Source organism: Mesoplodon bidens, assembly GCF_964165515.1.
Source record: "Mesoplodon bidens genome assembly, chromosome: 8".
NCBI lineage: Eukaryota > Metazoa > Chordata > Mammalia > Artiodactyla > Ziphiidae > Mesoplodon > Mesoplodon bidens.
The window spans coordinates 41,311,117-41,326,292 of NC_138165.1; the positions used below are offsets into that span (position 1 = coordinate 41,311,117).

Sequence of the window (15,176 nt, forward strand, 5' to 3'; positions counted from 1 at the left end):
CCAATTTCTCTAAAAAATAACACTCTTGTAAAGCTGCAAAGCAATCCTAGCTTGTTAATCCTCATGATCAGGATTCTATGCTTTAAGCCTAGTATTTTCTAACAGTGAATGTTAACATTTTACAGAACTATATAATATTGGATTGGTTATTATACCTATTTCTATTCTTCTATTAGAAACATATAAACCATTAATGGAGATACTATGCTAAGTTAGAACATGCAATTAACATACTTTGAGTCCCTTAAGTTCACACATGATTATGGAGGCACAAAAATGTATTAAGCCATAACACTAATTACAATAATAGAGTTTCAGGGGAATAAGGAAGTTGCTGTTGTTGTTTTCTCTTTTTACCAGTTTACTATTTACTTTTTTACTATTTTACTTTTTATTATTTTATAATAAAAACAGCCAGTATTCAGAGAGAAGGAATATCCCAACAATATAAAATGATGAAAAGAGAGAATAATACACTCCAGACATAACCAAGTTTAACTATTAAAAATGTCCCATATATTCTACCAGAAATTTTTATGCTGATAAACCTGTGTACTTTTTTGCTTCAAAAACAAATACAATTAACAAACTCATTCTTCACAACTTGTTTTTCAATTTACAATACATTTTAGCCATTAGCCCTGTAAATACTTATAAGCCTCTCTGAATAACTGAATGGACCCAATTTATTAAACCATACCACACTCTTTTTGCTATTATAAATATTGCTTATAGGTAAAATTTTGACCAATATGGCACTGCGAGTTCAGCTTTAAACTCTTCCTCTCCAAACACAGAGAAAATTATATGTGTGTGTGTGTGTGTGTGTGTGTGTGTGTGTGTGTGTGTATATTTGTTTTTTACATGTATATATATATGTACACACATACACATATACACACATACATACATATATTTTAAGGCATGGTTGATTCAAAAATAAACACCTCATGGACCAGAAATGTAGCAGAAACTCAGAGTAGTTAGGCCCAAAGCCTCTGTCTTGGTGGAATCTGGGTCTAGAAACTCAAAGGTAACCAAGATTTCAGTTCCTGAAGGGCAAGAGATAGGGAGAGGTAAAGAAGACAGACCAGTGCTGGAATCCAGGGATTGAAGAAGGGTGGAAAAGCTTCTGCTGACCACTGTCTGGGGCTGTGGACTATCTGCTGGGACATGCCCAGGAGGTAGGAAGATCGACCCAGCCTGGAGAGCAGTACCTGGGCCAGGGAACCACCAGCTGGCTGGCCAAGATCAACACAGGGCAGGAGCCTCGATTTGGTTTTGAGAAAAGTCTCTGATGGGACTTGAAGGTGGCAGCAACTGTATCTATAGAGTTTAATGTATGGAAACAGAGAGTGATACAAAGCTGATTTGATATGGAGGAAAGGAAGAAGGAAATGGAGCAAAGTAAAAAAAGATGTAAGGTAAAAAGTACAAAATAAAAGCACATGGCATCCAAATAAATGGAGATGGACCAAACTCACCTGTTGAAAGACAGATTCTATCTATCAAGCGTTAAAAAAAAAAGAAGAATCCAGCGAATTTTGTTTCATCATAGACATATTAAAACAAAAGGATATAGAAAAGTTGAAAACAATATGAAACAAATCCTGTCTGATATGTTATTTTTCCAATTTCACAGATGTTTATTATATTTCTGCCACAGATAAATTTCAATTTTTATGAAATCAAACTTAACAGGATTTGCCAAAAGGAAAATGACTTTATTGATGTCATACTTAAAAACACCTTTCTTACTCCATTTTTAAAAATTTCCATATACTTTCTTCTAATAGGTTTGTGGTGTTTTTTTTTTTTTTTTTTTTTTTTTTGCTGTATGCGGGCCTCTCACTGTTGTGGCCTCTCCCGTTGCGGAGCACAGGCTCCGGACGCACAGGCCCAACGGCCATGGCTCACGGGCCCAGCCGCTCCGCGGCATGTGGGATCTTCCCGGACCGGGGCACGAACCCGTGTCCCCTGCATCGGCAGGCGGACTCTCAACCACTGCGCCACCAGGGAAGCCCTGTGGTGTTTTATTGTTAAATCCTTGATCCACAGAGAGCATGATAAACAGAATATAAATATACATAATATATATATAAATACAAATATAAATTTGGGAAAGCGGATACTTCAACATCGCTTATTAAATAACCAATAATGACAAATATGAAATGCTTTTACCATATCTTAAATTTTATGTATTCAGATCTATTTCTAGCCTCTTACTTTTGCTCCGCTAATCTCTCCATTCCTTTAGCAAACTATTTTAATTAAAGTAGCTTTAGAATACACTTCGATATTGATAGAGCTCTATCTGCTTTATCATTATTCTTTTTCAAAATTAATCTAGTAAATCTCAAAGGCTGAATTTTCCAGATAACTTTGGCACAGTTTCTCGAATCCTCCCCACCCTACTCCTGCCAAAGACAGTCACTATAACGTAATCACTAAATTACATCAAATTTCCAGATTAATTTTAGTAGCAATTTGCAACCTAGTCTAATTAGCAGTCCAGTAAGTAGCAAACTTTCATCTGCTGCAATTCTAGTGTCCTGAAATAGGATTTTCTCTACCCTCATGGTGGGAGAGGGGCACTGGTAGAAGGCGGTGGAGATCTGTAATTCCCAAAATGCACTATCTTCCATGGCTCTCCCTTTTCTGCAGTTTTTAATGCAATAAAAAATGCACACACCTGCTCCTTTTCACAAACCTTTATTTATGCAGAAGAGTGTTGCTGTTATCCTCCGTTATGTCTGAGAACCTTGAGGCTCTCTGTAAGGTTAGGACACTTATTGAAGGTCATGGACCTAGTAAATGACGAAGCTGACTGATCCCACTTGGTTCTCATTTCATAGCTTGTGTCCTTACTCGTTATGCTATACTGTCTTAGACTCGAAGGAACTGTGGTGAGAATTCAGGAATTACTAGCCAGGCACCATTCATAAACTAGAAGTACATATACATTTTTAAACAAGAGAACTACAATTAATGTTTTCTTCTAGCAAGAGGCAGTCTTCTCTGGAATTTTGAAGCCATAAAGTTTAAGTTTATAAATAAGATTTTAAACCAAAATTGTACTGGTTGACCCCTGATACATACAGGTAAATCACATAAAATAACAAAAAAGAGCTGAAAAAAACATCTTGAAGCCCCCTGAGGGAGTGACTATATTTATCAGAGTCTCTTCATTCCAGCTCTCTTTTGGGGGCAAGGTGCCTCCTATATCATCGTGCTTCGAGGCTGGGGACTGGCCACAGAGGTTTTAAACAGAGAAGCAATTCCTATTGATCCTAGAGACCTGCAGGAGAACGCGAGGAGAGTTGTGCATATTATGTTTATAAAATAATATTCCCAAATGAAACAAATGAAAAACTGATTCCCAAGAAAATGCAGATGGTAAGAATGCAAATAAATGTTCATTATGAAAACTTCATGACTTTTTCTCTTCCTTCTATGGTCTTTGTTTATCCATTACCAAAATTGCATTTGGGCACAATATTTCATCAAAAACCTTGTGAAAACATTTTTATATGAGCCTTTTAACATCTAGCAGTTCCCCCAAAACTTTGATGTCCTGAAAAATCTAATTATTACTGGTAACTTTAAAAGATCACAGCAATTTATTTTTGTCAAATGTGACTAAAGATTAATGGATACAGTCAGGAATAATTTGGTAAAAACATATCAAACGCAGAGAAAGCAAAATTTGTTGTTAAGTGAAGCATCAAATATAATAAAAGAGCAAATTCCATGAATGAACAGCAACAATGCACAATTCATTAACCAAATGCCCATGATTATTTCACACTTCAGAGGGCTACTGATACGATCAGAAATTGTAGTAAAAGGATAAATATAGATTAACTTCAGCATCTCTATACATTTTAATTATAAATGCTACCCTCAGAGGGCTACCAGCATAATAAAGGAAATACAAACTATGGTTTATCCATCCTTTTTATAAATCGTAACTCCGTATACATCAAATAAGACAGTCAGTCAATTATTTTAAAAGACAGCAATTGAAATGCCAGGAGATACTGAAAGTACATCATTTTCTTAGCTCTTACTAACTATAAGTATTAAAAATCTTGTCAACATTCTGGGTCTGAAGACTCTTATCTTTTCAAAATCATCATCACTGTCATCACCCACAATCGTCTGCTAATGTACTAGGTAACATTCTTTACTGCCCAAAGGAAAAATGTTTGTTCAGCAAATATTAATAAACTATAAGCTCCTCAAGGGCAAGGCCACATCTTATTAGTCTTTATATTCCCAGAGCGGGTTCAGCAGTTGACTCACAAGTAGTATTATTTTAAACAGCAGAATGAAACAAAACAAAAAACCGGAAACCACCTAAAGAGTCATTAACAAGAACGTCTTTGGGATGAATTTTTTAGCCATGAAAAACAATGAATACCATATACAGTCAGTTCTCAATCTGGGATTCTACCCTATCGTGTATGTTCTCTGCCCCAACTCTGAGCAATATTAGACACACATTGGGACAAACACACACACACACACACACACACACACAGATATCCTTTCCTAACCAGAGCAAAGCAACCCCTGTTCCTATCACATTCTCTAAATCTTTTCTACATCCAAGTCCCTACTCCTATCCATAAGTAGCACATCTCACTTCTTTTTGAGTGTTTAAGAATAGCTCTTCAGAGTCACACAGACTCCCTCTTTTATGCCTTAGAATCTTTACACTTTGTATCTGTCTCTGAGAAATGTCTCTTCTTGCCCTGCCAAAGCTAAGATACATGTTTGATATCCCATGCCTCGTATTTTCCCGAGAGCTTGTTCCACATGCAGCTTTCTATTATTTGCATCTTAAGGCTCTCCTCTGAGTCTACAGAAATATTCAGATGGCTCCTATCTTAAAAAGAAAAGAAAGAAGAAACAATTCTTGCACATATTGCCTCCCTTATTCATATCCTACTATACCAGCAAGTTACGTCCTTTCTGTTGTATCTGTCTCTAGATCTCTTAAAAGTTTAGCCCCGTGCCTGCCTCTTCCTTATTGCCTATCCTTTCCTCATCACGAATGCTCTTCACTGTCTCAGAGGGCCTGTTCAGTAAAGTCCAAAGGCCTTTCCCCGGTATCCCAGGCCCAGCACAGCCTGGGTGATCCCAACTGAAACACGGGCTGTTTCCCACACACACTGTTCCTCTCGCATGCTCCCTCAGATTGGCACACTTTCAGCAAGCAATGTTTGCCTACTAAAACTCTACCCGCGCTAAATAGCGGCTTGCTTTCTCCAGACCATTCTATGCAGATATAACAATGCCCCCGAGCCTCCTGAAAGGCACATATTCTCTATAGGGTAACTCAGTCTACTACAGAACTACAGAACTTGGAGCAGCCTAAGGGTGGAGCCTGGATCAAACATCTTTGTATTCTCATGTAGTACTTTGAATATTGCCATGCATAAAGCAGGCACTCAGCCAATATTTGTTGAAATGAAAGAAAAAGAACTGCTGTATACTTCAGTACATAGCATGAACATAAGTGGAGATAGCAAGAAATATTTTTCTGAACCTACTGGGGAAACGATCCTCTTGGACATAGAAAATTGTCATCTGGTAACTTCTAACCCCTGGGGTAGTCCCAGGACAATTGGGGCAGTCCCAAACGAGACCTCCCATTACACTGCCTGTGTGTCTTCTCTTGACACTCTCTTTCCCAGGACTCCAGGGAAGAGTGTTGAATTCAAACACCTTGAGGTGACTTCAACTCTTCTTTCCATCTGCCTTAGTATGTCCCAGGATAATGCAGCTTAAATTATAAACTATGGATGGAGACAGAATTATATAAATATTAGGGTCTGCCAGGAAACTGAGTATGTTCCAGGACTTATTATTGTGAGTTTACCATTATTTGGAATTGACAGAAAGGACCTAGGCTGTGATGTCTACATGGATCAAAACTCAAGTGGGGGTCCTGTGCAATCACAGTAAATCTAGCGTACTTTTTGGCTTATGTGTGCCTAATCTCACGAAATTTATTTCATTTCTGTAAGACTAAAATCCACCAGATATGCAAAGTAACTAAGTCTAGAGTGGGTGTGGTAGTAACTTAATCTGAGAAAAATTATTCCATGTAATAAACTATTACCACTGAATATGAAACTGCAAAGAATACTGAACCTCATATAGTAACTAAAATAATTTGGAGTCAAAATTCCTTGCAGCAGTACCCAGTCCAATTTGATATATCTAAAAATAATCACAAAGGATTATTTCTCCAGGACAATTGGTTCTAAAAGTCTTTTGCCTTCATGTTATTAATGGCAGCTATAATACTATCTACAATTTATTGAGTTTCTACTTTGTGTGACAAGCACTGTTTTAAATCCTCTTCATCATTATGCATTTAATCCTCATAACAATCATTAACGGAAGATATTTCTTTCCTTATTTGAAAGATGAGGGACCTTAGAGAAATTAAGTAACTTGCTTAAGTGCATGTGCGTGTGTGTGTGTATACACATACATACAGCTGATAAAGCAGCTCAGCCAGGATATGTACTCAGATTTCTTTGATTCCAAACTCCACACTCATAACCACAGGCAAAAGAAGCAAATCATTAAATATATCATATGTAAGAGCATTGGTGTTCCATACAAAAATTTCTTTCTTTATATATCCTGTTGCCATTTTGAAAGAACTTCTCATAATATCTTTCCTGAAGCTGACTAATAGAGTGAGACAGAACTACAGGTTAGCAAGTCTTTTCCATTATTCAGTTACCTGAACTAGAGTTTCCCAAACTGTAGTCTGTATTTCATTGGAAAAGATTATTTTAATAGAGAAACAAAAAGAATTATTTTAATAGATTAATTCATTTTAATAGATCTTTTGATTAAAGACAAATCACTGACATAAATGTGATTTTAGGTGATACACAAATAATTTTATTTCACATAAATGTACTTTACTGTGTATAAAAAAAACTAACCAGAACATCAAATCAATGAATTCACAGGAAGATAAAGTTCTCTTTTTAAATAAATTCATTTCAGTGTAAAAGACAAACTATACTTAATTTCAAAATTGTGCAAGTACCTACATTTTAAAAAGGGGAAGGTGCTTCACAAAGAATGGAAAATTAAGCAATGCAACAGAAACGTGGCTTCCCAGCACGGAGCGCACACTGTGTGTTTATATCAGAAGGACAGATGAAACCTCTACCTGTGTTACATCCACCCACACCAGAACTCACCTCTGGTGACTGCGTCCAGGGCACAGCCACTTCCTGTTGCTCCTCCTCCAATGACAAGTACATCGAATTCAGATGTGTTTTTCAAAGTCAGTATCTGAGCTTCTCTGGAAGGAGGCTCCCTGTTAACAGGTTCTGAGACGTAGTCTGCTGCTTCAACAAAGGCCAGGTTCACCTGAGGTAAAAGACCATTTTCAAATATGCATCTGGAAAGCCAATTTAATAAATTTTACGATATACTAAAAAAAGATTTGTAACGGAGATAAGGATAACCAGAGCTAGACCAGAGTCTACAGTCCACATGGAGTGAGTGATAGAACCAACTGCCTTGGAGAAAAAAAAAAAAGTCCTTAAAATTCTGTGAGGTTTGTTTTTCCATGAATCGTAACTATTTAACCAGGTGGAACACCTGGTTTCAGATTCAATATCTCAACTGATCGTTTTGGTTTCATATACAACCAAGTTCAATTAATTCCCACACTGTACAGCAATTCCCAAATACCTTGTCTAAGACAATTTATAGGAGAACATAAGGAAATGTTTTACCCGGTAGCAGCCATTCATTCAGATAACATTTAAAAGTGTAAAAAGGAGGAGGAAAAAGCACTTTATGCCTTTCCGCAATTTCTTAAAAGTATATGTTCTTCATTCCTTAATTCCCCTGACAAAAATATATTCTTGAGTTTGGGGATCTATAAGTTAAAATCAGTACAATTAAAAAGAATCTGTTCAACAGACGTTATTATCCAGTTTAAAATCAGCTCTGGCCAATGGGAATAATATTATATAAAGATTTTAGTCAGAGGCTTCCCCATTCAACGTTTTAACAGAAAATTATAGATTTTATATATTTAATACACACTATTTCAATTTGTGAAAGCTTTAACAATAATATGATTAAAGCCAGCCATAGTCCCCTAAATGATAATGACCTTCCTTATTTCTAGTTCTTTCATTAGAATATAAGTTATCATCCTAAATCAAAAATGATGCTAGTCTTTATATATAAAAAAGTAGTAAGTCAGAGTCAAAAGCTTAGAAAAACAGATATGTATCTGTTTTTTCTCCAAAATGCGAATACTAGGCTCGTTCACTATACTGAACAGTGCTGGTCACCGTTGCTCTAACAGTTAGTATTCCACAGATATGTGGCTTCTATTTTCTTTTCTTTAAATCACAGCATCAGCACAATCCACAAGGGCAGCGTTCTTCCCATTCTGCTGAAGGGCCATGTATGAAGCTCTGAACCACAAGGCCAAGCTTCTTCCAGAAAAGGTGGTCTTAGCTCTGACCAAGAGATTGTTCTGATAAGTGATTTTTTATTCATTTAAATAAAATAGACCAAAGTGCTCCTTACAATTGGATTTAATTATTATCAGGCCAATTGGATTTCTATTTAAAAAAACCTAAAAGCCATAGAGCACATTGAAAGAAACCTGGATTAGAATCAGAGGGTCCTGGCTTATATCTTAGCACTTGTGTTTACTAGTAAAGGGACTTTTGACCGATTATCTCTCTGGCTTTGGTTTCTTCATTTGCAACATGGGATGAAACCCCTGTGATGTCTCTATCTCTTTATCTTTGGGTTACCCTCAGTAAGGGAATAATGATATGAAAGTAGGTAGTAAACTATTAATTACACCAAAGAGGAGTTGTATTATTGTTAAATAATTTGATTACTTAATAGCAGGGAACAGGAAACTTTCAAAACATATTTTACTAAGTATCATAAATACAAAACGTTATAATCTGGTACCATAATTTTTCAGACTATTAATTCAGATTCCAAACCACAAAAATCTTGCGCTTCCTTATATAACTCCTCCTAATTGTCTGCTAATAACCATTTCCCCATGTTCATATTTACATGCATTTAAGGTAACAAGCTAAATAAATGTAACTGGCTAGGTGCTGTGGAGAATATAAGACGCCTTTCAGTCATGGTCTTCGTTTTCCATCATCAAAGGAGAAGAATGAAAAAGACCATACACACACACACGCACACACACACACACACATGGTAAACACATACAAGAACAAATGCCAAAATAGAGGAAAAAAAGAAAAAAGCACCAAGCTATGACCATTCAGATTAGAGAGGGAGAGTCTTTCATCTGAGGCTTTCAACTGGGCCATGACAGATGGATAAGACTTGAACACGAGACTGACAAGTGACTAAACTGCCAGAGCATTTTCACACATCAAAAGAATTGTGCTGACATTTGCTGCTTGGTAAGTTTTCTAGAAATAGTTGAAAATAAATGTAAGGACGGTACTATGGTAGAGTTCATTAGAACTTGGCAATACTAACAGACCCCATTCTACTCTGCTCACAGGTTGCAACCATGGAGATTAAACTCAGCAGAATTCTTCTTCAGCAAGTACACCAGATCTGATGGGCATTTCTCATGCCTTTTGTGCATCTCTCCACTGACTATGCTGTTTCTCCTGTCCTCATCCCCTGCCTCATACTTCTCATCGGTACGTTCTAACCTGTCTCATCTTAACAAACAGTAAAAAATGTCTCTTACATGTATTTCTAACAATCAGCCTGAAAATTCTGGAAGTAACTGTATACCCTTGCTTTTCTACTGCCTCACCTCCTATTCACTCCCCAACTCAAGTTTAATATGGATTTTCACATACACCAGCACCACCACCATGACCAGACCGCCAACACTGACCAATGTCCACTATGCTGCCAAACCCAGTGAGCACTTTTCATCCTTCATTTCAGTTGTCATCTCAGCACATTCACTCACCTCAGCATCTGGAAGATGGCAGTCTGAAATGACCTCTCTCTCTCTCTCTCTCTCTCTCTCTCCCTCCAGCCTCTTGAACTCACTCTCTAGTTTCCTTTGGATGTCTGTCTGCTGTCCAACGTTAATCACTGAGGTTCCTCTTGAGTCTGTCCCATTCACTCTTCTCAGATGACTAAAAACTCTCTCTAGGGAACATCATCTTCCTCCATATCATCAGATATCTTTCATACCACCCTGACCCTCATTTATGCTCCCCTATTCTAGAACCTGGATGTCAAACTTCCTACTTGGCACCTTCATTTCGATGTCTCACATTATCTCAAAATTCTACTGATAACTTTATCCCCCCAAACCTTTTTCCCTATAAATTGTCCTCATTTCAGTGAAGGTACCATTATATATCTAGTTGCTTGTGCCACTCTCTTAAGTCTCCTACCTGCTCAGTCATTGAGTTCTATAAATTCCACCACCTAAAAAAATTCTCACATCTAGTCACATCATCTTCACTGCCTTTCAAGTCCAGGTATCTTCCCTTTCCTCTATATTAAAATGATATCCTCCTACAGGTCTTCACACAGTTACCATTCCCCCTTCCAAGTCATTCTCCATACTGAAGGTGGGGTAATCATGTAAAAACCCAAATAATGTCACTTCCACGTGTAAAACCCTTCAAGAGCTTTCGACTTAATACAACATAAGGTAAGCATCTTTAGTTTCTAAGATGCGTCACAGTTTTTCAGAGTAGCTTAAATCTAACAAAGAAACGGACAATACCAAGTGCTGGTGGTGATACAACACAATTGGAACTGTCTTATATTGCTGATGGAAATGCAAAATAATCCAGCCGTTTTGGAAAACAATTTGAGAGTTTCTAATAAAGGTGAACATACACTTACCATACAGTGGCCCCCCCCCAGGTGATTTACTCAAGAGAAATCAAAACCTGTGTTCACACAAAAACCTGTAGGCAGATATTTACAGTGGCTTTATTTATAATTGCCAAAAATTATTAGAAACTCGAACATCCTTCAACTGGTGAATCACTAAACAAACTCTCATGCATCCATGCACTGGAATAATAATTGACAATAAAAAGAACAAATTACTGATAGTCACAACAACATGAATGGATCTCAAAAGCATCATGCTAAGTCACAGGTTGAGAAATTATGGCTTTCCACCCAAATCTGGCTGCTACCTATTTTAATAAAGTTTTACTGCAACACAGCCACACCCAATCATTCATGCCTAGTACACGACTGCAATAGCAGAGTGGAGTAGTTGCAACAGAGGAGGTATGGCCTTCAAGCCTAAAACCTGTACTGCTGGTCCCTTCAGAGAAAAGTTTGCCAATCCCTGTGCCAAGTGAGAGAAGAAAGACTCAGAAATCTACATAGGGCATGATTCCATTTACATGATGTTCTGTAAAAGCAAAAGTATATGGTCAGAAAAGAGATCAGTGATGGTCAGGGTCTGGAGATGTGGTGGGGAGCAATGACTACAGAGAACATGAGAGCTTTTGAGGATGATAGAAATGTTCTATATCTCGACTGTGGTGGTGGTTATATGACCATATGCTCTTTTCAAAACTCACAGAACTGTACGTTATAAAGGGTGAATTTTACTGCATGCAAATTACACCCCAAGTCCTACCTCAATAAACTTGACTTAAAAAAATAATAAGGGGCTTCCCTGGTGGCGCAGTGCTTGAGAGTCTGCCTGCCGATGCAGGGGACACGGGTTTGAGCCCTGGTCTGGGAAGATCCCACATGCCGTGGAGCAACTGGGCCTGTGAGCCACACTGCTGAGCCTGCGCGTCTGGAGCTTGTGCTCCGCAACAAGAGAGGCCACGACAGTGAGAGGCCCGCGCACCGCGATGAAGAGTGGCCCCCGCTCGCCGCAACTAGAGAAAGCCCACGCACAGAAATGAAGACCCAACACAGCCAATCAGTTAATCAATCAATAAATAGAAATGCTGTAGAATTATTTTTAAATAATAATAATAATAAGTAACAATATACACAGCAATTTTGCACCAGGCATTATTATTAGGGTTTTACTTTTTTCATTCACTTGATCTTCACAATGACTCTATGAGTTAGGTACTACTATGATTTCCATTTTACAGAAGGAGTAACTGAGACACAGAACTTAAGCACTTGGCCTGTGATTATACAGCTGGTATATGGTAGAGCTAGGAATTGAACTTATGCAGCCTGGTGACACAGACTAGTTTTATATCACTACAACATACTGATTCTATGTATAATTTGAAAAAAATTAAGAAATAGACTAAATAGTTATAATAGGATGAGATATCATCAGTTATCAAATGCAGAAAGTTTGGGGGTTTTTTGTTGTATGGTTCTGTCGTGGGGGTTTTGCTGAACAATCCTTCCAAAAATATATATTTTTTGAATATACGGCACTATTGAGGGTAATTTATCTAATTTCTGACACTACATTTAAAACAACACTTTATTTTTGTTTATTTTTTTCATAAAAGCTGGAAAGTGTTGCAACTGAGAAGCTAAGCACCACGTTTATTTTAGAGGCAGTAAACACAGCCTAAAGCCCTCCTTATAATTATGACAAGAGAAAGACTCATTTGGGCTTCATATGGCTTTGAGTCACAGAAACACATCTGCACTCTACCTTCCCTAGAATATGTCGATTGAGGAGAAATCAAAGAAAAGCAGTAGGAATAAAACAGTAGTGGTAAGTAACAGCACGCTTTAAGAAAGGGGGCCTTTGTGCTCCAAATTTTCTCAGACCTGCTAATCAAACTTCGCAGACAAATTAATCAAGGCAGTTGATTAAACAGGAATCTGGACTGATCCAGAGATTCTGGGAGAAGGCTTGGAAAGGCAATATGCCCTAAGTCACCTAAGAAGACACCTCACGCACCACTGCACTTCCTCATCCAGTGGAGGCCCTCAAGGATTCTACAGACTGGAGGACAAAACAAAAAGATGAAGAGGAAATTATAATATTGCTTAACAGGTGGATTAAAGATAGAGAAGAAGCTATAAGAGCCATGGGAGGCATGAGCCAGACCTGAGAAGGTTTCCTGGAAACCACAGCTAAATCAGGTCAAGAAAGACTAATAGGCATTAGCTGGGTGAAAATGCCAGGAAAGGAAGTAGGCACAGCATGTGCTAAAACCAGAAGTCACTGTAGTGAATTGGTCAGCATACTAGTTTCTTAAAAACGTGAGTTACACATCCAATATTTAAAAATTGTTCTCCATATCTGTGAGTCTACTTCTGTTTTGTAACGTTTGTTCATGGTTTTCAGATTTCACATATAACTAAAAATATACAGTATTTGTCTTTATCTGACTAATTTCAATTAGCATAATACCCTCCAGGTCTACCCATGTTACCACATATGGGAAGATTTCACTCTTTTTTTATGGTTAGTATTAACCATTAACCATATTAACCATTGCATATATATACCACATCTTCTTTATCTATTCATCTGTCAGTGGACACAGGTTGCTTCCATATTTGCCTATTGTAAATAATGCAGCAATGAACACTGGGGTGCATGTATCTTATTGAATTTGTGTTTTTATCTTCTTCAGGTAAATACCCAGGTCACCAGAGGGGAGAGGGTGGGAGGATGGGAGAAATAGGTAAAGGGAATTAAGAGGTACAAACTACTAGTTATAAAATAAATAAGTCACAGGGATGTAATGTACACCACGGGGAATGTAGTCATTAATACTATACTAACTTTGGTGCATAATCTATAAAAATATCAAATCACTATGTTGTACCCCTGGAACTAATATAACATTGTGAGTTAACTATACTTCAACTTAAAAATAATATAAATAAATAACATAAATTGCTATATTTCACATAAAAATTAGGATTTCTAGCTGAGATCAATCTTCTGAAACTGAACAGCAGCTGCTGCCCTTAGGCAGGGCTGTGCACCCTTGTTAGCCCAGGATTCCCACTCACTGGCTTCACACTTTCATCGCCCCAGCCTGGCCCCTGCAGGCATATAAGTTTGCTAAGCCTGGCCTAAAGACAGGACAAGTCCAGCACTATCAGATTCAGGATCTATTACCTAATTCAGCCACTGACGTCGGAAGAAAGGAGAGCCCAAGACACAAAGCAAACTGCCTTGTGCCTAGCCTAAGCCCAAGTACAGATCCAAAACAAAAAATTCTTATCTTGGTAGAATTAGGAGCATACCTAATATTTAATATTACTCTGATGTTGTTATTTCTGATTATATTTAATTATCGTGAGCTGTGGGGAAGTAGGTGGGGTTTTTTTAACTTGTAAGCAAAGGTTCCTCTACATTTTGAAAACATAAAATTCCTCCAGCATTCTGATAGAAAACATATGGCTTTTGTCAAGAGACTGGCACATAGAACACCTATACAGAATTGAAAGCCGAGTTCATAATCTTTGAGAGTTTACATCCCAGAGAACAAAATGGGATTCAGAATGAGATCAGTTTTACTATGTCTGTACACCATTAGACTTGCAAATTTAAAAAAATATATATCCTAGACATTTGCAACTTCAGGTGAGACCGAAAACAAGATCTAATAATTAGTGTCTATTTCTGAAAGAAGTGCATACTTAAAGACCACATGCAATTAACAACCAGGTTGTCCTGTAATCATGTAGAGTAATAATTGGAGAATAAAGTAGGGCTTCATGCAAATCACTTCTTACTGCAACTATCACTCTCTCTCTCTTTCTCTCTCTCATTATGTGATTGAATTATATATATTGATAATGGAATCATTAGATTTAAGGGGAATTGCTTCATGTTTTGTTGTCACTGAAAAATACTATATTTCCATATTCCTGGAAAGGAAATGCAATAAGCATCTCCTTAGAATGAATCCTAAGATGTTTTAATGACCTTTCACCTCCTGAATCACTTTGATTCTAAACAGTGGTGTTTCTTCTTATACTGACAGGACAGTAAGCAACATTTCTCAATATAAATGTACTGGGTGAGGGATTCATGATTACTCAGTAGGAAGACTGGCTAATGGGTGGACCGTCATCTCTACTGGGGACCAGACAAGAGAAAATAAGACAAGTCCATCTTTCTAGGGTGGCTGAGAAAAGAGCTGTAGCTCACGCTGAAGGTGCTATGGCGCCTTTAAGTGGTTGTGATTCCTTTAAGAAATCGCAAG

The 15,176-nt window shown here is 37.6% G+C and overlaps 1 protein-coding gene across 2 annotated transcripts in view; it reads right to left on the reverse strand.

The window, feature by feature from the left end:
- Positions 1-15,176, reverse strand: part of GPD2 (glycerol-3-phosphate dehydrogenase 2) — a 130,623-nt gene that overhangs the window by 71,175 nt on the left and 44,272 nt on the right. For both annotated transcript variants that reach the window (XM_081241886.1, XM_081241885.1), the window contains exon 3: positions 7,242-7,413. In XM_081241886.1, the coding sequence (XP_081098012.1) occupies positions 7,242-7,413 (172 nt within the window). The remainder of the gene's footprint in view (positions 1-7,241; positions 7,414-15,176) is intronic.